This window comes from Liolophura sinensis, chromosome 13 (genome assembly GCF_032854445.1).
Source record: "Liolophura sinensis isolate JHLJ2023 chromosome 13, CUHK_Ljap_v2, whole genome shotgun sequence".
Lineage (NCBI taxonomy): Eukaryota > Metazoa > Mollusca > Polyplacophora > Chitonida > Chitonidae > Liolophura > Liolophura sinensis.
In genome coordinates, this window is record NC_088307.1 from 3734613 (window position 1) to 3762320 (window position 27708).

At 38.9% G+C, this 27708-nt stretch overlaps 1 protein-coding gene across 1 annotated transcript; it reads right to left on the reverse strand.

Annotated features, from left to right (window-relative positions):
• On the reverse strand, positions 1 to 27669 carry LOC135480223 (rab GTPase-activating protein 1-like). Its single transcript, XM_064759998.1, has 21 exons — positions 27582 to 27669; positions 25340 to 25713; positions 24423 to 24627; positions 19316 to 19499; positions 17358 to 17620; positions 16976 to 17042; positions 15715 to 15817; positions 13625 to 13791; positions 12044 to 12203; positions 11479 to 11726; positions 10701 to 10814; positions 8871 to 8945; positions 8263 to 8388; positions 7102 to 7245; positions 5914 to 5955; positions 4833 to 4961; positions 3807 to 3890; positions 2665 to 2775; positions 2330 to 2434; positions 1455 to 1610; positions 1 to 960 (listed from the first exon to the last, which is right to left on the reverse strand). The coding sequence occupies exons 2-21, from the start codon at positions 25617 to 25619 to the stop codon at positions 625 to 627; spliced, it is 3099 nt and encodes a 1032-aa protein (XP_064616068.1). The 5' UTR covers positions 25620 to 25713; positions 27582 to 27669; the 3' UTR covers positions 1 to 624.
• Between the last annotated feature and the right edge of the window lie 39 nt (positions 27670 to 27708).

The window sequence follows — 27708 nt, forward strand, 5'->3', positions numbered from 1 at the left end:
TCAGTCTTAAAACAAGAACAGCACTAACTGAACGCAACCATTAAGCCAGAAATGACACAGAACTGTTCACGTCCAAGGCCAGAAATCTTCAGGTTGATCCTCAGAAATCATGATGGTCTGTCCAAGGTCAAGGGTTATGAATCTTGGGTCAAGGTCATCCATCAGTTGCAGGTCAAGGTGTTTCATCAAAGGTGTAGACATCCACCACATGCCAAGGTCATTCTCAATAAAACAAGGTCATCCAAGCTAATTCCTCCCCAGAAACAGATGGTTTGTGAATCCTCAGAACTGAGTAAAAACAGGTAAATGCTCCCTGTATAGTACACAGTAGTACAGTGTATCGGTAAAGCATGAAGTCACTGTCACTCTGACAACATTTATATCAGCACTGAGGAAAAGAAAGTATGCCAGCATGTAAAATATGCTGAGGAAGAGCTCAAAGGCAGGGGTCACAAGGGTCAAAGGCCAGGGGTCACAAAAGGATGAAGTTCCCACAAGCTGAAGCCAGGTCCAGGTGTTGGGTTCATACAGGTGTAGAGGACCACCCAGATTTGGGATCACACAGGTGAAGTCCTAAGGTGTTCAAGAACCACAGGATATGTAGACAAGACAAGCCCGCTGACCTCAACTGCCCTCTGACCCCAGCCTCTCTTTCGTTTCCTTCTTGGATGTGGCCGCCTCTTTGATGGATGACAGAGTCTTTTGGAACCATGTGTTCTTTGATGTTTGTATTTCTGAAAGGGCTGCATTCAGCTGGTGCGTCTGGTCCTGGAGCTTACACTCGGACTCAACCAGCGCCAGTTTGGTCTGCGCTAACTCCAGCTCCAAATCCCTCACCCTCTTCTCCAGTTCCCCCAGGGTGGGGTTTTCATCAGCCTCGTTGGTTGTGGAACTGATCAGTTTGATGCGTCCCTCCACACTGAACAGTTTGGAGCAGAGCTCGCAGGACTTTACCTGGTCCTGTGTAAGAAAAATCACCGACGGTTAACACTGATGAACATTTTTTCCTCTGTCTATCTTTTTAGGTCATACTTCATAATATTTCCCACATAAGAATTCTATATAGGAAAACTGTAACTGACAGGTTCTCCATCATTGTGTTATGAGAAAAACTGCCATTTTCAGTCCATGCTAATGTTTTAAGGACAAAGCTGTGGTGTCAGAAAATCCAAGATGGCCGACAGCAGCCATACTGGATTACACAGTGATTAAAATGAATCTCAACCATCCCTTCACTGACCTCAAGCTACTGTGTAATTATTGTTATGAGCTTGATACACTGAAAACAGTAAAAGATCTCGATTACAAGAACTGTTGGACAAGAAATCCAAAATAAAATGGATTATAGATCAAAAGTCAATTTAACTGTCTTTCTGTTTTCATGAACTGTACAGGCTTTCTAGAAGAGCTAGAGGCTGGGAGGGACAAGTATCTCCCTCAGTGACAGTGGTTACCTTGACTTTCTGGAGCTCCTCCCTGGCCGCTGTCTGTTGTTTCTCCAGCCTCTCACTCAGCTGGGAACATATCTGTTTGTAGTCTGCTATGATAGCTCCGTTACGACTGTTTTCTGTTTCTGCTCGATCCAGCTCACGCCGACACATCTCCTTCAGCTGAAAGTTGTTAACAGATTGGTAACAAGCAGTTGATTTTGTTGTAATCCAGATTGATAAAACACAAAAGATGGAAAAATCAAAAAAAAATCTCTGACATACCCTAATTCCTTAAGCTTTTCACACATGAAAGACCAACTTTCATTGCAATTTATCCACATTTTAAATTTGATCTTAGAGAAAAAACTACATTGGTTGAATTGGCCGGTGGTGGCAAAAAGTATAATTTTATCAGTGAACAGAGAATAATGCCTTTAGAATATGTCTGAATAAACACCTTGAAAATATGTGAAAAGTTTGAAGAACTACAGTACCCATAAATGTACCTACAGGTGTGTCTCTGATCTCTACCTCGCCTATCCAAGACACGATCTATTCATTTTTGCATTTATTTACCTGATGGTTGTTTTACCATCAGGTAAATAAAGAGGAATTTTTCACTGGCACTCAGTTTTGCAGGTGGAGGAACCTTTGCCAAGTTACTGACTTAGATGTACTTACTTTAACACACTTGACCACACACCATATTGGTGGAAAACAAGTGGTCTTCAACCAACGTCAGTCAACACAAACACTACTGCCACCACGTTCCATGAGTAACAAAGTAAGAACAGAATTCCCTGGCCAGGACTGAATGTTTGTCCCAGCGATAGAAATACGAGCCTCTTAACCACTTGGCCAGTGTTCCAGTTTCTAAAACTGGGCCAGCTCTGATGTACCTGGGCAGATTCTAACTCCAGTCTCCTCTTTTCTTCTTCCGTGTCCACAAGAGTACTGTTAGACTGACGCAGTTCCTTATCTAAAGCTTCACTTTTATCTGTCAACTGAAAAACAACACACATTATTTACAGTACAGAAACATTTCAATTTCAAGTGAGTAGTGAGTTTAATTTATTCTGTTAAGTATAAAGTATAAAAACTTTCACATTTTCAAATGTAACAACAAGAAAAGAACAATATCTGGACATTTCAGGCCTTATCAGGTCTTGTTGACGTCTCACTGACCTCTAACCATATCTGGTCTATTTCACTCCTCCCTCAGCTCTGACCTTACCTGATCTATTTCACTCCTCAGGCTTAGTTTACAGGTGACCAGCTCATGAGCCAAATCGTCATTCTCCTGTTCCAGTCTCATGTTCGCTTCTATCAGCTTCTTGTTTTCTCTCTGCAAGTGCAACAACAACAGTAGTATGATCAATGAATGAATGAACGATTATGGATGAACAAATGGCATGCTGTAGACCAGTAAACTGTTTCAACAGCGAATCATGTCAGAGTGATATTACAGCAGTTCCTTTGACCACCACAACAACCTTAATGGGACACAGAGTTCACGACTGATTGGCTGACAGTGGAGATTGGGTTTCTTGCATTAAATCTTGAAACCTACATGTAGGTCACGCTTGAATAAATGTATCATACCCAAAATTCGACTTAGGCAAGGCATAACCTGGGGAATTGCTTATCTCTCGCAACAGCCAATCAGAATTGATTCTGATTCCCTTTATGAAATGCAGATTGAGTATTCAAATCACCCTTTCAAACATTTCTCCTCTACATTAAACGGACCATGACACACAGTTTTGTTCATTTCCATGGGAGTATCCTGATGTAAAGTAATAATATACTTTTTCATATGTAATAATACACGTTTTCAACAAATGAAAATTTTATTTAAATTTTGATTTCAAGTAAAGGCTACAACCAACTGCTTTGTGAACAAGATTCAGAGCTAACACTGAGCAGTGGCTTTCTGAAACTAAGACTACTGTACTTCGCCTAAAGTTTCGCACGTTTCAAATGACACACTGGCTTGACTATGAATGATTCGTTCACCTTAAATTGAAACTGAAGATTTTTGTGAAAATTAAATAATTTATTATCAGAAAAAAACTTCAGTATTGCAATCAAAAGTGTCATTTTAAAGCCTCCATGTGCTCCTCAAAGTTTTCCAGATAGTGTACTTCAGGTGAAATACTGTACAGCACAGTGAAGTTTTTTATATACAAAACCAGGTCCTGTTATTGACATGGAGCATATATCATCACTATAAACCTGGATCCACAGTCTCAAAATTCTCTTACATTTCTTTGTAAATGATGTAGGGTTTAAAAAGGCAACTAGATTTACAAGAAAAAGGACAAAACTTTGATTTACGAAAATTTGTGAATGTGGGCCCTGTGTCTGCTGACTTACCTCATATCTCTCGAGGGGGTCCTCCTCTTGTTCCTTGATCAAAATGAACTCCTTCTCGTACTTCTTCAGCTTCTTAGCACTGATCTGTAATTTTGACATTGTACAGGAATTCAATGGACAATGATGAGTAAAAGACGAAGAGAAAAGACATTTTTGCTGATACAAGAACTAAGAGATAAAAGTAGCATTTCAACTCTACACAGGAATGTTTTTTCAAATGTTGGTAACGCGAATGTTTTCATCAAGAATCTGAGATTAGTCCTGATGGAGAAAGACTGTGCTCATATGCAAGAATCTTTATGCGAGATGAAATCATCTACAGATAACCAACCCTCACAAAGTGACTGACGACAACAACAAGAAACCTGGGGTACAGATCTGTACTTTCAATGACTTTTGTTGTCCTGCAAACACTGTGCAGGGTTTATGCGGGTTCCTTGTTCATCACTGGCACTCACGCACATTTACCAGGAGTGGGACGTATTGCACGTAGGTTTCAAATGGTAAATGCTTTGTGTGATTTAAAAAAAACTAATGACACATATACATTTCGCCACAAAAAGGTTCAAAAGGCTGGACAACACAAATAATGCAACAAAAGTAACTGTTAAAAAGCCAAAATTACCAACTCACATTTATTTGATTGGTGCTTTTACGCCGCACTTAAGCACATTTCACTTACACGACAGCGGCCAAGATTATTATGAGAGGAAATCCATGACCATCCGCATGTTGTTGGCAGACCTTCCCACGTATCACCGTAGAGAAAGCCAGCATGAGTTAGACTTGAACACACTGCAATGCATTGGCAATAGGCTTCTTGCGCCACACTGAAGTGGTAACCAGCTAGGCCAGGGAGGTTTCCCAACTCACACGTACCATATGTGCAACATGCAAAACCGAGGTTAGTGATGCATTCTTAAGTTTAGTGTAGCCTTACAATTTTTCTGTCCAAATTAATTCTCCAGGTACCAAGCTGAAGTACTTCATTACTTCTGAATGTAATCATCCAATCTGACTGCATACCTTCATGCCTGCTGCTGTCTGCACCAGCTCCTTGGCTGCGTCATCCGATCTGTACCTCTTGGGCAGATGAACACGGAAATATTTCAGGACCCCCTCAAAATCCAGAGCTAACAGGTCCTTCCTCGCATGCTGGAATATGAAACCACACGCACATGTACTTTATTTATTTAACTGAAGTTTAATAGGCCTGCTCTGAAATAATTACCCTTGTTACAATACACCAACTATGACATAACACAAGATTAGTTTTTGAGGCATGAAACTACTAGAGGTGGGACCTGGCCTATTAAAGCAAGCAGTGTGTAGGTCATGCCACAACTGGGACTAATATAACAGATAAACATCAGATATTAGCCCTAGGTCACAAAAGTCACAAATATTTTATGGACAATAGAATGTAAAAAAAAAAAGCATGACATCAGTCTTTGCATGTGAGTGTGTGTGTGTATCTGTGTGAATATATATATTTATATATATACATATATATATAACATCTGACAGAGTTCACCAAAGCTGTCTATTGTATTTAATCTGAGAATAATACAAAATATTATCCGTTATATTAGTCCAGGGTCAGCTTTTTTAAATTATCTCCGAATGGATTAAAAAAATGTATAATGTTTAATCGTTATTTAAACAGGTTTACAATTAAAAGCTGTCTGAAAGCTAGGTCTTCAACAAGTTTATGCCATTTTAACTTCGATATTAGCCATTAGCCAATTTGCAGACATCCCACTTAAATCGACAGTGACTCCAAAGGAGGTTATTTGGTGCTGCTATGTTCTGTGCTTAAGACCTTTTCACTCATATGATGCCAGTTTAAACCAGAGCCTATGATACCTGAGAAACCTTTCAACTTGGAGCCAAAACTGAACCAGTGAGAGCTGGATTTGAGTTTACAACCTTTTAGATATGGGTTCAATGTGCAGCGACAAGAACATGGAAAAAGGAAGCTTGGCGTCATAAACACAATACAAGATATGTACTTGTCAGTAAGGGATTAATCCTGAGAGCGATTAAAGCGTGTCTGATGCTAGAAAGTTTAATAAGGTGAGGGCAGGGTAGTGTTTCTATACATTACCTTCAAAAGTGCCATGGCAACATTGAATATCACGTCTTTACCCTGAAAACAAAGAAAACCGAGATGAAATGTGATGCACTACACACACACATGTATCATCCATACTTCACAGCTGAACTACAAATGAACATCCATCGGTTGTCAAAAAACAGAGCTCAAACAGATTCAGTTATCACTCAGCTTGTTATCTTCATCAATTATGACGGTGGCCGATGTGCCAGCAGATTGGCTTGGTAGTGGGAGAAACCTAATGAACATTTGGAGTTCCATCAAAGATTGCAATGTAAGAGGAAAATAGATTGGCAGTGAAAGACAGAGATCTACGGATGTCTCGCATGTTATGATTTATGCCCAGTTTCCACTAGATATTTTAAATGATCTAAAATTTTGTTCATGACAAAGTTGCTCATTTTTCCAGATTTTGGGAGTTCTATTGATTTTAGAAAGGTTTGGAAATTAGGATGAAATTCTACTGGGAAAATGTAAATTTTAGCACCGGAAATAATATCTCGTGACATTTATTTGCCTCCAAAAATGCTCTCTTGTGGTTGAATTTTTAGGTCATTTAGGGCATCAAGCAATGCTGCAACTGGCCATCATTTGACGGTCAAAACATCATCTGATAAAAAATTAACATTAGTTTACATAGGCAAGACAATTTTCCTAGAGATATCAAATTATGTAAGTCGAGAGAAGTTCTTGTTTAATTAATATCTGTATCACTAAACTTTACAACTTTTGGCCTTGGATATGCATATCATTAACTTTTCTCTGAACAAATTGTCAAAATGTACTGTATAACAGACCATTAAGACAAAACAAGATAAGCTTGATTAACTCATTCAGAAAACAAACCTTGATAAAATACCCAATTACAGAATAACTTTCAGGTTTCAAAATGTTGATATTTCTGAGTGATTGCCTTGACAAAAATTTCGGTCATCCACAATAATTTAAAGGTGTGAAATATATTGAGCCCATTACTGCTTTGAAAGTGAAAGTGGACAAAGTACAACAATCCCCCACTTATGTGTCTGAAATTATGAATGATTTCATGGTACAATAACATCTTTTTGATGACGTGCGCTCAACTTGATTTAAAAATGAGCAAATGACCTAAAGTGTTGACCTCTGCCTTTAATTCAGGCACAAGATGCCCGGGTGTTAGATGTAAAGTGAAAGTCTCACCTCACTGAGGTACAGGTCAAGGATGTGGAACACCATATGCAGTGGGAACTTGGCTGTGAAGAGGGTGAGGAACCACTGGGAGGCAAACATGTGTGCTTCCAGGCTCATCTCCACAAAGTGTTCAAACAAGTCAGGCAGGTGGTCCTGTAATACAACACACACTTCCTAAGTGTTTATTTATTCTCTTCATCTACTGCAATTCTTCAACCTTTTTGCATGTTTGCAAGGTATTGTTTCAATCCTATTCTGACAGCATTATTCAATGAAGACTGATAAAACTGTACTTTTTGTAAAGCCCTGAAACTGGTCAACTTAACCAATGTACTTTTGTCACCAAAAAGAGTTCATAAATTTGCATAAATTGCACAGAAACTTGCTCTTTCACAGGTGAAAAGGTTGAGGAAGTAGGGCAGGTGAGATTGTGCACATGTGTGTCAAAACAACAATTTACTTATAAATAAAGTAACAATAAATAAAGGAGCCAAGGCATCACCACGCAAATGTGGTACCTTTCACAAAGCTATTCAGACTCTCTTGCAGGGATCCTTGTCAAGGTTAACGAGCCAGCAAGTGGGTGGAATGCTGGTGAAACATTTTTTTACAATCAGATGATGAGCCTTAAGCAGTATATATAACAATTTGATTACCTCAATGCGATTTTTCGCATTTTCTAGAAAAACAGTAGGCACAGAATCAAATTAATTGGTAAGAACCACTGTGGTGTAATCACTCAAGTAATCTTATTTATTTGATTGGAGTTCAATGCCATACGGAAAAAATTCACCTGTACAACAGTGCTCAGGTTCTAGCTAAAGGTACAAGGGAATGGGGGGGTGGGGGGGGGGAGCTGAAAAGTTCTTCAATTACTCAGACATAATGATCTTACGACTTTTAGCTTCCTTTATATATTGACAAGGAGGCACTCAACTGGTAACCCATACAACAAGTAGGCGGAACAACTCATAGTACATCAGGCTACTAACTGTTCTCCTAGTAATAGGTGTGCCTCGCCTAAATTACTGGCTGCACTTTTACCTGGCAAAACTCCTACGGCATAGCCACTCTCTTTGTCAAAGTCTGCTGGTCTGAACTGATGAAATCATTTGAACTTACATGCCTATTTCAAGCTGTTTACACCTACATGTAAGCTATGATACTGACCTGCATCAACCTCTCTAGCTGGTAAAACTTCAAATGTAGCTCCTCAAAGTCAGACTTGAAGAGATCCCTCAGACCATAATCAAACATGATCTTTACAAGCACTGAAAACGCCTGCTCCTCTGGCATCTGCGAACAAAAAAACAGGTATATACGTGTAAGTGCTCATTAAGCCAAATCTTCACATTTTATTTTTTTATCTCCTTTTTTGGGCGAGAGAGGGGGATGAGGATGGGGATATATGATTTTTTAATACATTTTAAGTTAAGAAAATCTTAATAATAGAATGTTTCACAAATAAAGCCACAGATTTAAAAACAGTTTCAGTGCAAATAACTCAGAAAAAACAACCAAAATCTCCTGAGGATTTTCTTACCATACAAGAAAAATACTAAATCTATTCAACTAGTAGAGCAAATAACTCTATCTTGTTAGCATATAATCATCTATTCCTTCACATCTTACCTTGGAGGTTACAAAAGAAAATATAGCCCCACTGTCTTGTAATGAATCAGTCAGCCTAAGCCCAGATTTTTAAAGGTACCTACTGACCAGTTAGTAGAGGTCGATCATAGTTATAATACGAAAGACCAAACAATGAGATTACTTACATGTAGCAGTAGGGCAGCAGCTAGGAAGGACAACCCCTGACAGTAGCCTATTTCCTCATCATAAACAGAGTAGGCCTGCAAAATGGACAGAGTAATGTTCTGTTACATTAAAAGCACTTAATAAAACAGAGCGAACTACTTTGCAAGCAACAATTATGAGAAATAATTCGGTACATTTGTTATTTACTTGTACTAATGACTTATGATAACAGTGGTAAAGAACATATAACAGCTACTCGAAAAACTGAAAAAAGAAATGCCTCTGCCAAACTGTTCATGTATCTGTACATGTATATATGTGTGCTTGGGGTTTTATGTCCTACTTAACAATTTTTCAGGACCACAAGGAGTCATTAGGTGTGCGTGCATATAATATGTCTTCTTGTGGCAGGGCAAGTCCATACCATCAAAGTGTTGCCACCACTAAAGCCAAAAACACACCAACCATTATACTGATACTGGGCCATCCAGTTAAGTTTCCTTGTTCTAACCTCTCACTGCTGAATGCCATGTGAGGCGGCAGCAAGTATCATTTTTAAAGTCTTTGGTATGAAAAGACACCCGCTCCAGGTATGATAATGGGGTCTCCTAACTTGGAGGCGGACGCTCTAACCAACAATGAAGTATGATGTCAAAGACACCAGATATGACACCCCACCCAGGCACATTATACTGACAGCAGGCCAACCAGTCATGTTTTCTTGCTCTAACCTCTCAAAGCTGAGTGCCCAGCAAGGCAGCAGAAAGTACCAATTTTTAAAACCTTTGGTATGACCCGACCCAGGTGTGATAATGGGGTCTCCCGACTTGGAGGCGAATGCTCTAACCGACAATGAAGTATCATGTCAAAGTCACCAGATATGACTCCCCACCCATGCACATTATACTGACTTGCAGCAGCAAGTACCATTTTTAAAACCTTTGGTATGACCCGACCCAGGTGTGATAATGGGGTCTCCCGACTTGGAGGCTGATGCTCTAACCAATACTCCATTGAAGCAGTCACCTGCAAAACTGTAGACTCTTGCTCCACACCCAACTTACTGATCTTGTACAATGAATCATGACCCGCACCCATCCTACTGATCTTGTACAATGACTCTTGCTCCACACCCGCCTTACTGATCTTGTACATTGACTCTTGCTCCACACCCACCTTACTGATTTTGTACAATGACCTGCTCCGTACAATGACTTGCTCCACACCCACCTTATTGACCTTGTACAATGACTCTTGCCTCACACCCACCTTACTGATCTTGTACAATGACCCTTGCTCCACACCCACCTTACTGCTCTTGTACAGTGACTATTGCCCCACACCCACCTTATTGATCTTGTACAATGACTCTTGCCCCACACCCACTTTACTGATCTTGTACAGTGACTTGCTCCCACCCACCTTATTGATCTTGTACAATGACTCTTGCCTCACACCCACCTTACTGATCTTGTACAGTGACTCTTGCCACACACCCACCTTACTGATCTTGTACAATGACTCTTGCTCCACACCCACCTGACTGATCTTGTACAATGACTCTTGTGCCACACTCATCTTACTGATCTTGTACAATGACTCTTGCCCCACACCCATCTTAATGATCTTGTACAGTGACTTGCTCCACACCCACCTTACTGATTTTGGTACAATGTCTCTTGCCTCACACCCACCTTACTGATCTTGTACAATGACTATTGCCCCATACCCACCTTACTGATCTTGTACAATGACTCTTGCTCAACACCCACCTGACTGATCTTGTACAATGACTCTTGCCCAACACCCACCTTACTGATCTTGTACAATGACTACTGCCCCATACCCACCTTACTGATCTTGTACAATGACTCTTGCCCCACACCACCAGTGTCCTTGAAAAAATCATGTGCCGGGAATGTTCTGTTGATGTCACGAGATATTGTCTGCTCATTTGGAGATTCCTGTCAACATGACATAATAATAAAATGCAGGTTATAAAGTTCGAAAACTTTTATCTATTTGATGTGTTATGAAAACAATGCATCCTTAAGACGTACATATACCTTTAAGAAATTTGATATTGCCATTAGAGACTCTATTCACTTACATTTTAATGTAAATGTAGTTGTGAAGTTAAAGGAGGGAAACCTCAACACATTACAAAATACCCATACAACTGTCTGGACGCAAGGCTGCTGAGAAGTCACTAAGAGCGGATTCCAAAATGTGGCCTCATGAGAATGAGTGGTCTCTAGCCACAACTCTTAAATAACTTGGCCAGAGGAGCCATTATAAGCTGATTCCAAAACATCGCCTCTTTGTTTCATTTATTTATTTGATTGGTGTTTTACACCCAACTCCAGAATATTTCACTTTTCACCGGGGGAAACCCACGACTATCGGCAGCTTGCTGGAAAACTTTCCAACGTACGACCGGAGTGAAAGCCAGCATCTTTATTTGAAGGTAAGTAGTCACCTGCCAAAACTCCTTAAACAGCTTGACCAGGGTTCTCACAAAGAGCCGATTCCAAGACCAGGTATCCTTGGTCAAGAACAAGTGGTCTCCAGCCACAACAGTTTACACAACTTGGTCATGAGTTTGAAACCGCTACCATCCAGACTAACCTTGCCAATAAGGACTCTATAGGCATCCATCAGTTCTGTGTTGTTAGCACAGTTAGTGAGGAGCTGCCAAACCTCTCCTCGCAGAGCCTCGGGAATACCCTTCCTGCAGAGGCCTGTGACCTGTTTGGGGCGCTGGGCGAGGTTCTGGTGCCAGCGGGTCAGCACATCTCGCCATGCCTCCAGCAGGTTGTCGTCTGTAACCTCTTTACTAACTGAGCCAGACCCACTCAACAGAGGTTCATCGCCATCTGAAAACAGGAGACTGAGTTATATTGACAGTCTGCAGACAAGGACAAGTTCTTCCCAGATATGTGACAAGGTACTATAAAACAAAGAGTACAGTTTTAAGGGAAATAAACAAAGAAAAGCTCACCCTCCGCCCCACCCCCACCCCAAAAAAAATTACATTTTTTGAGCATGTACATTTTATATTTCTTAACAGCCCCTCTATTTCAAGTATATTTTCTGTCTATGGTCAGAAATATTTGTAAATGATGTGATTAATAAAGATGCTGGAAATGCAGGATCGGCTTAGCGTCCCCAATTCGGAGGGGTTATGCTTTACCTGATTCTGGGTCCTCCATATCCACAGGTGTCTGAATTTCCTCAGGTAATGTTTTGGCTGAGGGGATGTTCAGTGTGAGTTTCTTCCTCTTGTCTATGTCGGTCTGACTCTGTACATTCATCACCTCAAACTCCTGCTCTCCCACACGGCTACTCTCAATCTGATAACATACAACATCTCTAAACGTTAAGGCATTCTCACTATCCCTAATTTTTAGGCAAATAGCAGGTCATTTTAGCCCATCAAAATTTTTTTCTAAAGTTTCCTCAAAGCAGAAAGAAACCATTCAAAAAATGTAGCTAACCATTTCAGCCCTGAAAATTTGAAACATCTACTTAACCAGAAAAAATGTTACTTGAAATCTACCTTGTGAAACATTTAATTCCTTTATTGCTTATGAAATTCAAGTACATTTAGATTACTGGACAAGTTTTACCTTACACTGGACACTGCCAGTCATATTCCATTGAGTGGTTGACAACAGTTACCATATGTGTAAGGTAAATACTGTAATAATTCAAATTCAACTACATGAAGACTGCCAGCCTTACATGTGTTTGTTGCTCAACATTCGCTTTGTGAACATATTACTGGCCATAAACGCAGTTTTGAATGCAGGTAAACATTGCTGCCTATAAAAGACGACGCTTCATGACGTCTCTCATTTGATTTACATAAGATGTGATGAATATACATTATATGTCAGGCAAGAAATGCCTCCTTCTTTATTCAAGTCAACTGAAAAGTCGTCTTTGAACCATTGCTTTTGAACGGTCATTAGGTTCACTGTTGGACGTGGTATGTCACTCCATCTCAGAAAGAGAAATTGCACGAGGAAAGCAGCGAACCACATTTCCTCATGCCTCCTTGTTTGTCCGCAGTTATGCCATTATAACCATATACACACCCTTCAACGCAATGGGCAGAGGTATATGACTGGGTTTGAACTGCATTTCTTACCATGCTCTAAGTGTTTCGGTTGGATTGTCGGAAAAACTCCCACATTTATTTAAACAGTCTGACATCCATCAGTCAGTAGACATATAACTTGTTGCACCTGCTTTATTTCGCTTTCAATTTTCTAACCAGACATGATAACTTATCACTTTTTTTTTGCTTTAGCCTGTTTTTTTTTTCCTCTGGCATTTTGCACGAATGGGAAATCATCTGTCCGTCTTTAAATCTGCTTTCATCTGAGCAAACCAGATAACCGCTGGTGCCAATTTTTGAGGGCTGCATGGACACCTATTTTTTCAATAGGTTTCAATTAGACCACACCGTCTAAAATTTTTGTTCACAGGTAGACTGAATCATGAATGTCATTGCAGGGTATAAAAAGAAAAATACAACTGAACATCTTCTAACTCAGGAAAATGTGAGCTATTCAAGCAATTTTTCATGTTAGATACATATGTAACTGATAAGAAGAGCCTTGAAAAATACACAAATCATAAAAAACTTAATATAATTTTATCCCATTTTAGAATTCAGCATTGATTCACCCGAAAAACACAAAATACAAAATGGCTAATCAAATTTATACTTTCACTTTCAGTATCCCACAGAATGACCTATCCATACCTGCTTGAGTGTAACATGGAAAATCTCGTAGTGAGGTTTCTTGGTGAAGTACCAGAACCTCTCTGTCTGGGGGTAGATCTTAGCCTTGGTCTCGATGGCAAACCTCACAGGCTCCTGTATCCCATTCAACACCAAGTCAATAGCCACTGTCATAAACACACGCGTGTCTGCAAGAGGATAATACATTATGTGTAGCCTCACTATAAGGCGTCTCGATATAGTGCTGATATAACATGAGCGAAATCTTGTCCCCCAAAAATCTGTGATGTGTTTCCATGTGACAAGGCCTAGATTTACAATGAGAACAGCTAAAACTGCAAACAAATACAAATTTTTCAACAAGAAATATATGTAAATAACGCATCATCATTCGCTTCATTTGTCACTGTTAGTGTGTCACACAGGTGTTACTTGATATTTCAAGTTTAATCTTCTGAATATCACGTAAGTAGAAGGATTTTTCTGTGAATAATGGAAGAGGTTGTAACTGGTACATTTCCTAGGGAGCAAGTTTTATTTCAAACGCACATGTGATGTTTGTTGTTGCCGCATTACTTCCATGTGTGAGTGGCTTCCTCAGCAATACAGAACACATTTTGCTCACTCTGACAGGCCTACCTCATAAAGGGATTAATATCTGTACACTTTCAGTCAAAGAAAAAAAGTTTAATCAGATCACTGAATGGCTATAAAGCGAGAAGTGAAACTGCAGGGGGTAAGATTTTGCCTACCCCCAATGCTGATATGTGAGAGTTGAGATGAAATCAAAACGTTTGAAAACGGCATCTTAATTTTTCCTCTTTCCTTAATTTAATACATTGATTTTGCATGACATACCTCAAAATAGTGAACATTATTTCTTCATTTACTTTGTAGTCAGTAGCTATAACGTGGTCACGTGACCGAGTTGACAGTTGTCTGTGGTCCACCATTTTGAACCTGAGGCCTATAATTTCCATGAGTTACTTCTTATACGAGCAGACACGGACGAAGCCAGTACCAAATACATTATATCCTTTTTTATTTCAAAAAAGTAGGTGGACAAAACTACACTAATTGAATTCAGCTTGTGAATTCAGCTTGTGGAAATGTTTAACATGCACAGAATTATGCGATATTACACTAGCTTTGCGGAAAAAAGATTTGTAGGATGGTGCCCAGATACTTGTGTTCCATACATGAATTGTGTACCGTAGAACACTACACGTAGCTGAATCCTCAGGTTTCATAAATCTCACACAGTTATGGTAAACTAAATAAGACAGCTTTTGACACAGCACATTTTGCATCCATAAACCTTAGTTCTATGTCAAAATCATGAATTGTGAGACAGACTGTGGGCTATATTCTGGATCCCAAGGTCATTTCATCATAACGCAAGGTAGCCTATAAGACGCTCAGGAACCTGTCCCCAAAGTGGCGTGCTACAGTGAGGCTGTATATATAATATTATTCTATAGAGGATATAGCACAGTGAAGGTTGAATATCATGAATATTGCTTGGCTGTGAGGTGCAAATGGCAGTGAATGTTATCATGTGAATTACCTTTTTTATCACACTTTTATCAGCCAAGTAAATCCTGACATTTCACAAATCCTGAAAATGATGGGTGTGGTCACTGCATCACAGTAATCTGCACAGTTGATGAATGAGGTTAGATTTGGAAATATGTTTGCTCTCCCTCTCTTCAGGTCAGCAACAGTTTCACTCTGTCACTCATGACATCTCTGACATCAGTCACAGACGCCAGCGCTGGGGAACTAGATGTGTCATCCTCAATGATCAAGGACGTGTTGTTTGAATGCTAATTGACATGTAGGGGTCAATTTCACATTGCATATCAGGTTCTATCAGAGAACAGTAATGCTTCTGAAAGGAGGATTCTCTCTCGCAGTTCACAAGTTTGAATTTATTGCCTCTGAAGAGCTAAACCAAGGAAAAAAAGGCATCTGAGCCAAGTTGGTAACCAGTACTTGACCCTGTATGTTGTTAAAGCAGAGGAGGTAACAAGGGTGAAGGTTTGAACAGAGACAGACTGGACTGCTGGGCCAGTGAGATCCATGCTCTACCTGACAGATTTGACACATACCTTTGGGTGTTTCTGCGTTAAGAACAGCAAAGCTTGGTTCTGTTGGGTCCCAGTGGCCCGAGATCACATAAGACTTCCCGTCACTTCCTACGCCCATGGATTCCTGACAAAAACAAGTATATGATTAGACACTAACCACATGTCAATCCATCTGATAAAGGGAGCTATAAGTGAATCATTGTGCATTTTTTGTGGTCGAATACCTTTTTTTTTAAAAGCAAAATAATTATAAACTCTGAACTGAGGAAGTAAGTCAAAGGTCCGTCGTGCTGATCACAATCTAATCTGGTCTACAGGACCAGAGCTCTACTGAAAGTCACGTCAAATTGTATCTGTCAGTAAATTAACCTTTACTGATACTAACACATTTCTGAAGAATGTAGTTCGAATTAAGTGACCCGACAAGGACATAGTCCGGTTCAAAAACAGCCTCATGTTTTTTGACGAAGGTTGTTTTATCCGATAGATATTCTGAAATCCATATAAAGGGGAGATAATCAGATGTGAGCTTGCTTCAAAACAAAAACATTCATCTGTCAGCAGTATCGCGTTACTGACATTTCTGAGTACAAAGTATCATAGTGCTAATCTTTCTAATACAAATTAAAAACATTTCTCAGGCGGACTGGCCCTTACAGCATTACACGTGGTTCAATTTTTGTTCCCTAGCCACAGTACATCCACACGTGTTACTTGGGCTCTTAACCCTGAACTTGGTCATTATGTATCAAACAGAGATGTTGTCTTGACTTCCATTCATTACCCTAGCAGCACGCAGTGTTATGCAGCTAAAAACAAAACATAGTCGAAACACAGTCAATCTAAAGTGCGTGGAAGTGACCTCATAGATGGCGCTGTTTGTAGTTGTTCCGACATTATGTATGCCTGGTCGGTTTGTCAGTGAAAAGATCTAGCAGCATCACGTAAGCATAGTATCATAGCAGAATCATAAGAATTTCCCATTCAGAGCAGAAATGAGAAATTTATTCCATTGTGGATAAAGACTAAGGCAGGAAATCCACTGAAGCAACAATATTATTATACATTTCTACTGTTTTGTCTGTCTGCGGTCCACATTTAAAATCTCCCTGAAACCCAGGAAAAGCATTGTTCGGCACAAAGTTTTAAATGTCAGGCATAAATTGGTAGTGGACACATTGTTGTGTGAAATAGTTATCTGCAAGCTTGGAAGACCCCATTTTACTGAATTTCAATAGATTTTACTTTTAATAATGTCCCGTAGAAAAACTCTGATCCTCACCATTTCTATGAGTTGCATGTCTCCATCTTTAACATTCCTCCCTGGTGATACCAGCAGACCAAAACATCTACAAGACAAATACTTAAACTATAGCAGAGAATTCACCAAACATAGCAGGACCTCCTGATTGACAAGAGACTCCTTGCAGATTTCGGGACAATATTTTCGTAATAAATCTGACTTTACTAACAAGAAATGATTCACCGCCACAATAATTTTCTTCAAGCAATGACTCTTCAAGTACTGGAGCTGAAACGTCTTTTTCTACTTACAAGAACTCTATTGATCTCTTATTAACAGTTCTCAACAATAAGACAGCCTATATTTAGTCAGAAGAGTACAATTAGACAACAAATCGGCCTTAACTAGTTTTGAACCTCACCTTTCAATAAGCAGCTCCTGAGGTCCGGACTGCTGGACTGTGATCATAATCTTCTTATCAAAGTTACACCTGAACTTGAACACGTTCTTGTCTTTGGGGCAGGTGGTGAAGTTCCCCTTCCCATCATCCTCCTTGAACTCCATCATGACGGTAAAGACGTTGGACTGCTCAGAGTCCTGGGGCGTCTGGGGGGGCTGCAGTTCCTGCACAGAGCGCAGCTTACGCCGGAATGTTGTCCCAAAACAATACAGTATCTTCCCCACCTGCAACGGTAAGACCAGATTGCTTATTTCACACAAATTACCTTATTGGGATAAATAACATCAATAAACACAAGAAAATTCCCTGTTAAAGGCTGAGATAATTTATGTACACACAATGTATGCACAAAGCTAACAAAGGACACAAAGTTTACTAACTTAACCACTCTCATCATAAAAGTGAAAAATTCTTGAGTACAGCATTAAAAACCAATCAACTACATAAACACACGTATATATAAAGAGCTGGACATAATAAAGCTTACTAAACCCACCACACCTTGGCAAATACAGGAGGACATGTCTAGTTAATGTGAGTCTCAAGCATGTCAAGACAAACTGGTGTAACAACAGCCTGGTGCACCGTGGAGAGGAGCTAAATTGGGCTGATGTAACAATAGCCCGGTGCACCGTGGACCGGAGCTAAATTGGGCTGATGTATAGTCAGAAAAGATTAATACCCTAAGGCAAAGATTCACATGCAATATCAATTACAAGAAGTTATGAAATATCCACATTATCCAAGGGTTGATCAGCCATATTAATGAGAATGCCCTCCTAGCGATAGCTCATGAATATCTGTTAACAGGTGTAAATCAATTACATACGGATCCACGAATGAGCACATCAACAACTGATCTCCTTGAATACAATGTAGCTATTACCTCTGCATTTATAATAACCTACCTGAATAATTATCAATGACGGCGGCATGCTTGGATAGTTTAAAAGCACATGTGCATGCACGCTTAGAATTACCATATATTATAATACAGAACATTAAGTACTGTATACATGTCTCAGCCATTTTGCATGTTTACTGGGAGCAATTGGGGGACTATTTTGAAAACTTTGTTTAGCTGTACACTCTGATGATAAACCACATTTTGCCCAGCTGATTAATGGGCAAATTAACAGGTTAAACAAGTTAAGAATTTAAACTTATTAAATGTAAATCTATGTTCAAAAATAATCTATGTTAAATAATAAAATTGATACTATTCTGATTTTATTTTACTTATAAGTATTTTTAATCAACAGAAAATGTTTAATATGGTTTATGAGGTTTACTTGCCTTCACAAATTACTGTCATGTCCAAAGGAAAGTGAAACAAGGGGAGAAACAGAACAATTTCCTAGCAAATATTAAACACGTATATTGTTGGAGGTTAGTTGTTGAACTTGATGGTCACTGTAGAGCACTCAAAAGCAGAAATGCTAGGAAACTAACAAATTTGACCTGCTGTATATCATGTATGATTTATTTATTTATTTACCTGATTGGTGTTTTACGTCATACTCAAGAATATTTCCCTTATACAATGGCGACCAGCATTCAGGTGGGAGGAAACCGGGCAGAGCCATGGGGAAAACCACAACCATCCACAGGTTGCCGCCAGACCTTCCCATCTGCGGCTGGAGAGGAAGCCAGCATGAGATGGACTCACAGCGACCACATTGATGAGAGGCTAGTGGCACAGTGTTGGAATACTAACCCCCTCTGCCCCTCATCATGCAGGAACATGATACTAAAGGGCAGAGGAAGACTCGGCAGTCAAAAATAGTGATGCTTAAAAAGACTAAAACTAACTTACATGTTTGTGAAGATTTTGGGTGAGGGGTGACGATGTTCCATGCCTATTGTGGTCATGCACGTAACATGCAAAACCAAGGAATGATATACTATACATTGCTTACTGCTTCTGCCAAATCACATCGGAAGACATGGCACTGAAAGATGGTGGTGTCTGCTGTTTCACCATGGCTACAGGTGAACGCAAAGCAGCGCTTTTCCTCGCTCTCAACTGGTCCGCGGACGCAAAGTAAAATGCGGTGAATCTTGTACGTTGATATGTCCGTCTGCGTTCCTGGGTCTATCAACCTGTAAACATTCAAGGCCACAGCTTGTTAACCTCAAACACAAGTACAGATTTGTGTATATGCAAATGAGCTCGTACAAATCATATGCACCCCATGACCTTTCATGGTTGACACTCACTGTACTGAATGAACTCAATCAACATTGTGATTTTACCATTTTCCCTGTTGACGTCAGAGTCTTACAAGATTCTGGGAGTCACCTGTTCAACAGGGAATACAATGATAAAGCCAGTTTAATAATTAATAGAAGTCTTATGTGAATACAAAGCTAAGGGGATGCAAGTTTGGTTCGGGTTTAACATACTGGTTAATAATACATATACATTAAAAATAGCAGGAAAAAATGTCTACATTTTCTAACACTTGGTCCTCCTATTAAGCACCTTGAAAAAATAAGACCATAAAATAATCTGAGAAAACAATATGGCCTCATTTATCATAACTTTATGGCACATTAGGTGTAACTTTGAGGGGGTTTGATTATTTCTGGGTATGACCAGGTGTCACTCAAAGTCCACATACTCAGTCCACCAACAAAAAATATGCTTTTGGAATCTGACTAAAAACATGGTCTATAATTAACAATGGGCGAAAAAACTTGATAATCTCAGGCCAAGCTAAGCTGAATAACAGACACCAATAAAACAATCAGCTGTCTAATTACGGGAACGCTGTATGATCAAAGGTAACAACAAACTGAAGATGATCAGTGTATAGTGTTTACAATGTTACGCCTCACTGCACTCATACATGTGGAAGGTACATTAGTCTCACAGTTTCTCCTCTGTCATTGATTTCTCTGAATAACTCAAACCATGCAATGAGACTTCACCAGTTATTAAGTTTAAGAGCTGTTCGCATTAATCATATTAATTATACAGATGAGTAATGCTGCTGACTGCAGATTTAAGTACAATAAGCAACTGTAGACAATTTTTAGTATGCATGCAGCAAACACTGAGACTAATCCCACTGAGCGAGAGTACCGAACAACTTTGCACATGAAAGAAAGGCCTAATTGAAGTTAGATTTTATGTATTTCGTTGTACCAAAATACATGTAGCTATGTCGCCTTGAAAATTCAAATATGTGTAAATTTCAGCCATATATTGCCTAGTTGTCTTATCAGGCCTTGTTCACACATGCAGGGGCTTTGATGGGTAGATAATATCCCATATGCATAACCAGCTCTGGCTGACCAGGCTGATAGGGCTTTGGATTTGCATCAGTGAAGGCCTTGGATTTGCATCATTGAGGGCCTTGGATTTGCATCATTGAGGGCATTGAAATTGCATCTGTTGCTTTTTACTGTTATACACACTACTTTGCACTGTACGCTGCACTTTTTTTTTTTGGATACAAAGAATCCGTAAATCATAAATACATAGCAACATCACATTGAATATGCTTAGTGGACAAGGCTCTGCTTCTACTGAGTTATGCAGGTCAACACGCAGATTTAATGTGGCAGCAAGATTCACCTGGTTCTGCCCGACTGACCATAGAGTTGCTCAAGACAGATGGTTATGTGATTAGCATTACATGTTAAAATGGTGGTTGATCTCAAATCTTCTGTGATGGCAGTCCGTCTTTAAACACTGAACGTAGGGAAAGCAACGTGGCTTTCATGGCTCCATTTACTCAGCTGTCTTTTTGGCCATCTTGTTCGTGAAAATCACAGCTGACTACTTTGGCTTGTCACTGGTCCAACCACTCACGATCGAAGGCAAATACTATGCGTATATGATTCAAAAGTATTTTTTATCCAAAAATTTGAGTATTTTTACCAGAAAAACATAGAATTGAGTTTTTCCACTCCAATATTCAGTTTTTAACTGAATTTTACCACCAAATACAGGGGTTTAAAGTCAACGTGTATGAAGCACTGTACAGTGTGCTGGTATTCTTCTATCCTGACAGCCATAATGCACATGATATGTAGTTGAATTTCTTGAGTATGGTAAAAAATACTCTTACAGAAAAATACACAAATTAAGTACATTTATGACAGTTTTCTCTCAGACATTGCCCGTTTTCTTCCAATTGTAAATGCCGTAAAAGCACATGTAACTGAAATATTCATGGGTATTCATATTCACACAAAACAATTTTTATACTGCTTCTGACTTACCAGTTCACTACACACTTTGAGCTGTAGCAAAAAATTACTTGTACTGTCAAACTTGAAGCATTATTTTATTTTCCAGATAGGGTTGGGGGTACAATCAAAAAACTAGATGCACAAATATTTTTTTCTTAACTACGTACGTGTACGTATATGTACACATACTTTTACAAGATACGGTGCAGTAACAGGTAAGGTGCAGTAACAGGTAAGTTACAGTAACAGGTAAGGTGCAGTAATAGGTAAGGTGCAGTAACAGGTAAGGTGCAGTAATAGGTAAGGTACAGTAATAGGTAAGGTGAAGTAATAGGTAAGGTACAGTAACAGGTAAGGTGCAGTAACAGGTAAGGTGCAGTAACAGGTAAGGTACAGTAACAGGTAAGGTGCAGTAACAGGTAAGGTGCAGTAACAGGTAAGGTACAGTAACAGGTAAGTTACAGTAACAGGTAAGGTGCAGTAATAGGTAAGGTGCAGTAACAGGTAAGGTGCAGTAATAGGTAAGGTACAGTAATAGGTAAGGTGAAGTAATAGGTAAGGTACAGTAACAGGTAAGGTGCAGTAACAGGTAAGGTGCAGTAACAGGTAAGGTACAGTAACAGGTAAGGTGCAGTAACAGGTAAGGTGCAGTAACAGGTAAGGTACAGTAACAGGTAAGGTGCAGTAACAGGTAAGGTGCAGTAACAGGTAAGGTGCAGAAACAGGTAAGGTGCAGTAACAGGTAAGGTGCAGTAACAGGTGAGGTGCAGTAATAGGTAAGGTACGGTAATAGGTAAGGTGCAGTAATAGGTAAGGTGCTGTAATAAGTAAGGTGCAGTAACAGGTAAGGTGCAGTAACAGGTAAGGCTCTCACTTTTCATCACCTTTGAGCCTTTTTGTAAAAAAAACAACTTCACCACATTTACAAATGTGTCTCTAATTATATGATTCATTTCTGACTCTAATCCATAAATAGAAATTTTGTCCAACTTTTTCTTGTGTAATACTGTTTTATGGGGTTCAATATAGATATTATCCACTGTTACAAGACTATCCAGTCTGAATACCAAGTCAGCCTTGAACAATGCCTGGATTTTTATCTTTCTATCAATCTGTAATATTATCAGAAAGGATTACATTTACATGCCCTGAGGACACAAGTCATTCAATCCATATTTAATTAAGTTACATTAGGCTGCGTCGAATGAATGTCCTTTGAGTTCACTACCTCGGAGAGACCGTTGTACACGGAAACTGATCCTGATCATTTTACATGGGATATTTTCATTTTTGTACAAGCTGTAAAGTGTGAATGCTGTAATTCTACAATATTTTCGCATGTTTGCAAGGTGTTTATTCAAACATATTCTGAAGGGATTTATGTTCTGTGTTGACTGATAAAATTGTATTTTTTGTGAAACCCCAAAACTGGCCAATCTAACAGATGTAGTATTATCTACAAAATCATATTAAAAATCTGCATAAATTGCACTGAAAGTTGCTCTTTCATATATGAAAAGGTTGAGGAGTTATGGTATGTGCATAAAACCTTCCACTTTTCCCACTGCAGTATAATTACCCAGTAGCTTATCTAGTGCATATTTTATACAGACACATTTGGATGCACTACAATTAGACAGTGTTTAAGTGAAAGATGGAAAGCTTTCTACCTTTACAAGAACAATAGCTACATGTATGGTTTTCTTAAATACATTAATAGCTTGGCCAACTGCAGCTTGAAAAAAACTGGGCCACACATCAAACTAGTTATTTAAGATGTTGATGTACAGTTAAGTTAATAACATGTGTTTTGAACAGCCTGAAATTTGTTTTTTATTATCACATACATGTAGTTGAGTGGAGGAAAACCAAGCAGGGCCCAGAAGAAAATATATAGCCAGGGTCATATCTAGAAAAACATTCTGATCCCAAACTTTGTGAATGAAGAAATTTCAAAAATGCAACTCAAAATGATGCTTTCTAAGAGCTTTTAAGTCAGTGAATGAAAGAAATTTGTATGTAACTTATGTTTCTATTGGTAAATCCTCATATTTTTGTTTAATTTGCTTGCTTGTTTTAATAAGGCTTGTTTAGCTTGCGCAACGAACAGTTTTGGAGCCAAATCGTTTTCCAAAACTGAAATGACTCTAGACATGGCCATGATAGCACCTGCCTTGTTATTTGAACAAGTCACCAAGGATTAGCCTTCTTAGGAGGCCAACTGCAGCAAAAACCCAAGCTGTGAACAACAGCTTTGAGAGGGGTTGTTGTCACATCCTCCATATTTTTAAAATAATCTGTAAAGGATTTCTTCCTACATTCTTTCAGCACTGTATTCACTCCACTTTAGGATGCTCTACAGTATTTTATGTTGCCATGGAGCAAAGCAACAGAGAAAACCATATAATCTCACCGTTAAGTAAAACCACTAATTCTGTACAAAGGTTGTCATTTTTCCATTTATTTGATTATTTATTATTTATTTGATAATTCTCGCGAATGTTACACCTGTACCATGGCAGTTAATTTTCAGGATGGAGGAAACCAGAGTACCTGGTGTAAATCACCTATATCTAGCAAGTTAATAACAAACGTCCCTAACCTGTAACATGCACATAAGAACAGCATAATTGTGCAAGAATGTGCGAACGGTTACATCAGCACAGTCAACTGCTTATTGCCACAATGTCCCACAAACAGTGCAAGTTAATCCACAAATTCCCTGTCCGAGACCTAGTTTGAACCCATGCCTCATATGACCAAGCTTTTCATCCACTCTGCCATAACTCAATGACCAGGTCAGTAATTTTGATCATGTCTTACCTGACTATTCCCGCTGATGTATTAGGGATTGACAAAGTAACAGGAATGGACATTTGTGACTGTTCATTCAACACTGCCATGTTACGATATATCTCCTTCTCACTCCTCGGAGCATTCACGGTGGCACAACCAACGTAAGTAACTCCATCAAACAACGTAAACTCGTCCCCTGGAGAGGTTGGCAGAGACGTAGAACGTCCTCTGTCTGTAACACGGGAAATGAACACTGATCACTGATACTTTAAATGAATATATCTAATATTATTAAAGAACACTATAAATCCTTATGAACAGATTTTCACAACATAAAAAGAATAGAATCCTTCTTTGCTGTTGTTACATACTACATGATTCAACATGGATAACTTATGTGCTGAAAAGTAAAAGTAAAAAGCTTCAATAACCTTGCAATCATACTTACAGTTGTCATGGTTAATAAGACACACCTGCACTTACAGACGAGGTCGACGTTAAAAACACTTTCGTTGAGCATAACCTAATTCTATCACAAAGGAGAAGGTCAGTCTGAAGGAATATTTGTTCGTTTTATTCTTATTCAGGCTGATTAATGATAAAGATAAGGGTTTTAAAAAAATTAACATTGAAAGGGAAATAAACAAAAAAATCAAATTGAACGTATCAACATCACTATACTATTTTTCACTTAGGGCCCTTTTTTAGAGGATGAGTTAAGTAACACCTAGCACACATATTTTTAATCATGGCCGAAATGTAGCTAAAAGCATGCAAATGGCAAAGTAACTGATAAAATTACATGTACAAGACACTGTGGATGTTCCATATGCGTGATGTCAGAATTAAACTATTACAGATTTGCCAAAGAACAATTATTGTTTCCTAATATTATGCTAAGAAATGCCATATAAATTTCATGTAATAAGAAAATCTCAACTTACTTGAGCCATCAGCGCCACTGTTCTTAACAGCCATTGTCAAAACATCGGCTGATTGGCTGGAGCTAATCACATGACTAGGTTTCTCTGTTAGCTCGGAGGCAGACATGTCGACCGAACTTGTACTGCTCTTTACAAGGTCACTAGGGCTTTCATCACTGATTTCTACACCAATGTCATTTATATCACCCGTGATTCTCAATTTTGGCTCTCCATTTATCATAACAAAATCTTCCCCCGTAGATGATGAATCAATGGAGCTTCGGCTGAGTGCATCTTCCATTTCAGTATCTGGATGACTTCATCACCCTGGTGTTCTTTGAACAGATGTCGATGGTCAGCGCATTTAATAAAAATCTACTTTAGATGCGATGGAACTGAAATAAAGGTGAACAAAACATAATAAAATAAATAAGAACTATTTCTTCATTCATCTCAGTGGCACCCAACGTGCAGGTGGCTATGCTTTCTGAAGACAAGTTACTTTAAAATGCCGTATGAGACTGTAACATGTGTCCAACCTGACATAACAATACTAAGTTTCTAATAAATAGTAAGTCAGGGAAACTTCCCACATCTCTTTAAGAATCTAACACTTATCTGCTCTTTATCAGATGACAGAGATTACATGTAGGTCAGTGGGGGTTGAACAATGTAAATCCATTCCGCAACTCTACCACATTTGTTTGTTTGTTTTGTTTTGTTCTGTTTTTTTTTTAGTGAGAAAAAACAATTTAGTTAAATCATATGTTAAGTTTCCAAACCCTACAAAGCATGGCATTTGACTTGAGCAGAAACCTAGTTGTAGGATTTTGCAAATATGAGTAGCAGATTATGGGAAGGTCTCTCATGACAACTGAATGTGCATCCACAACAGCTGCATCTCTCGATTATCATTTACTTTTTTACACTCACCCTCCAACATATTCAAAGATAAAACATCATCAGGTTCTAGGATTATGGTTTAATGCCAAGTTGGTAATATTTCAGCCATATTATGGCAAACCAGGTAGTTTGCAAAGTGCAGACACGCATAAGGAAATAGGAAAGATAAATAATCCACAAGGAAATAAAAGGCTTTCCTGCAATCTGTCACCTCAGTAGCAAAATCCTGTACCTCTCAAGAGATTCCTACTTGTTTTGTTCATGTACTTCATAAGACCCAACCACAACCATCTCTACTGCCCCATTCCCTCTTGGGACAAAGGCATATGTCCTGCTTTACATCCCTTCCAATACAAAATTTGTCTGAGAGTGAACCAAACAAATCGAAACTTGGATAAAACCAGTCCAGTGGAATTCTATCTGCTGCTTCTACTTCAAATTTAAAAGTACAAACTCAATAAATTATAATTTAAATTCACCTTTGATTTTAATGTCAAAATCTTACTTACTGTCTTTCCAGTAATTAAAGAGAACAGCAGGCTAAGACAATAATCTAAATTGTTTATTGTTTGGATCTTTGGCTGAGTGGATCTTCCATATTAATGTCTAGATGACTTCATACCTTTGCATTGTTTTCATTAGTGCAGATGCATTTTTAACAAATAGTTGCTGAGAATACTAATCAGAGTTAAATCTACCATTAGGCTGACACTTGAGTCTTCCACTCTAGGTGGAAATAAATATGTTTTGACTCATAACTATGCGTATGTAAGGGTAGCTGCACAATGGTACAGAATCATTAAGGCACAGAACTAAAACTTAACGAGATAAGGTCACCATTTGTTTTATGGTGACTTTATAGGCACCCCCACCCCCCACCTCCTCTGCGCCCACATGCATACACAAAACAGTGAGAACAGAAACTAACTTATACTGCAAAGTGAGTTCAAACAGATCCACTTTCTAGCTTTATGACCTCAATCTTGAACAAAGAATAGAAGGGGTGGCTTTGAGTGACCACCCCTATGTTTATCAAAGTCAGTGACACTGGGCTGTTTTTTCGACACGATGTACTTAACATTTAATCACGACAGTGTCAAGAAAACATTAGTTCCACGAATTTTTGGGACTCTGACCTCAGGTCTTCAAGTATCGAGCTTATCATTCGTCATGAAAAGTGGTGTTGTGTTGTTGTTGTTATGTCTAAACACCAACCTGTCAAGTGAAACCCATTGTTGTTGTTGTAACATCAAAACAATTGAGTTTTAAATTGATTCTTTGTTTAAACAATCGACAACTAGCTCTTCGCCAATAGCAACAATATTTTTTTTGCAGGAACACTATCCAAAGGAATACCCACCGATCAAAGGCTCCTTGAAACTCAGACAGACATAATAATGTTACATTTCTTCATTCGTAACATAATAAACATATTCACATGTGTACCGCTAGATGGCGTTTACGTGAAGATGATGTCACCAGCTTCG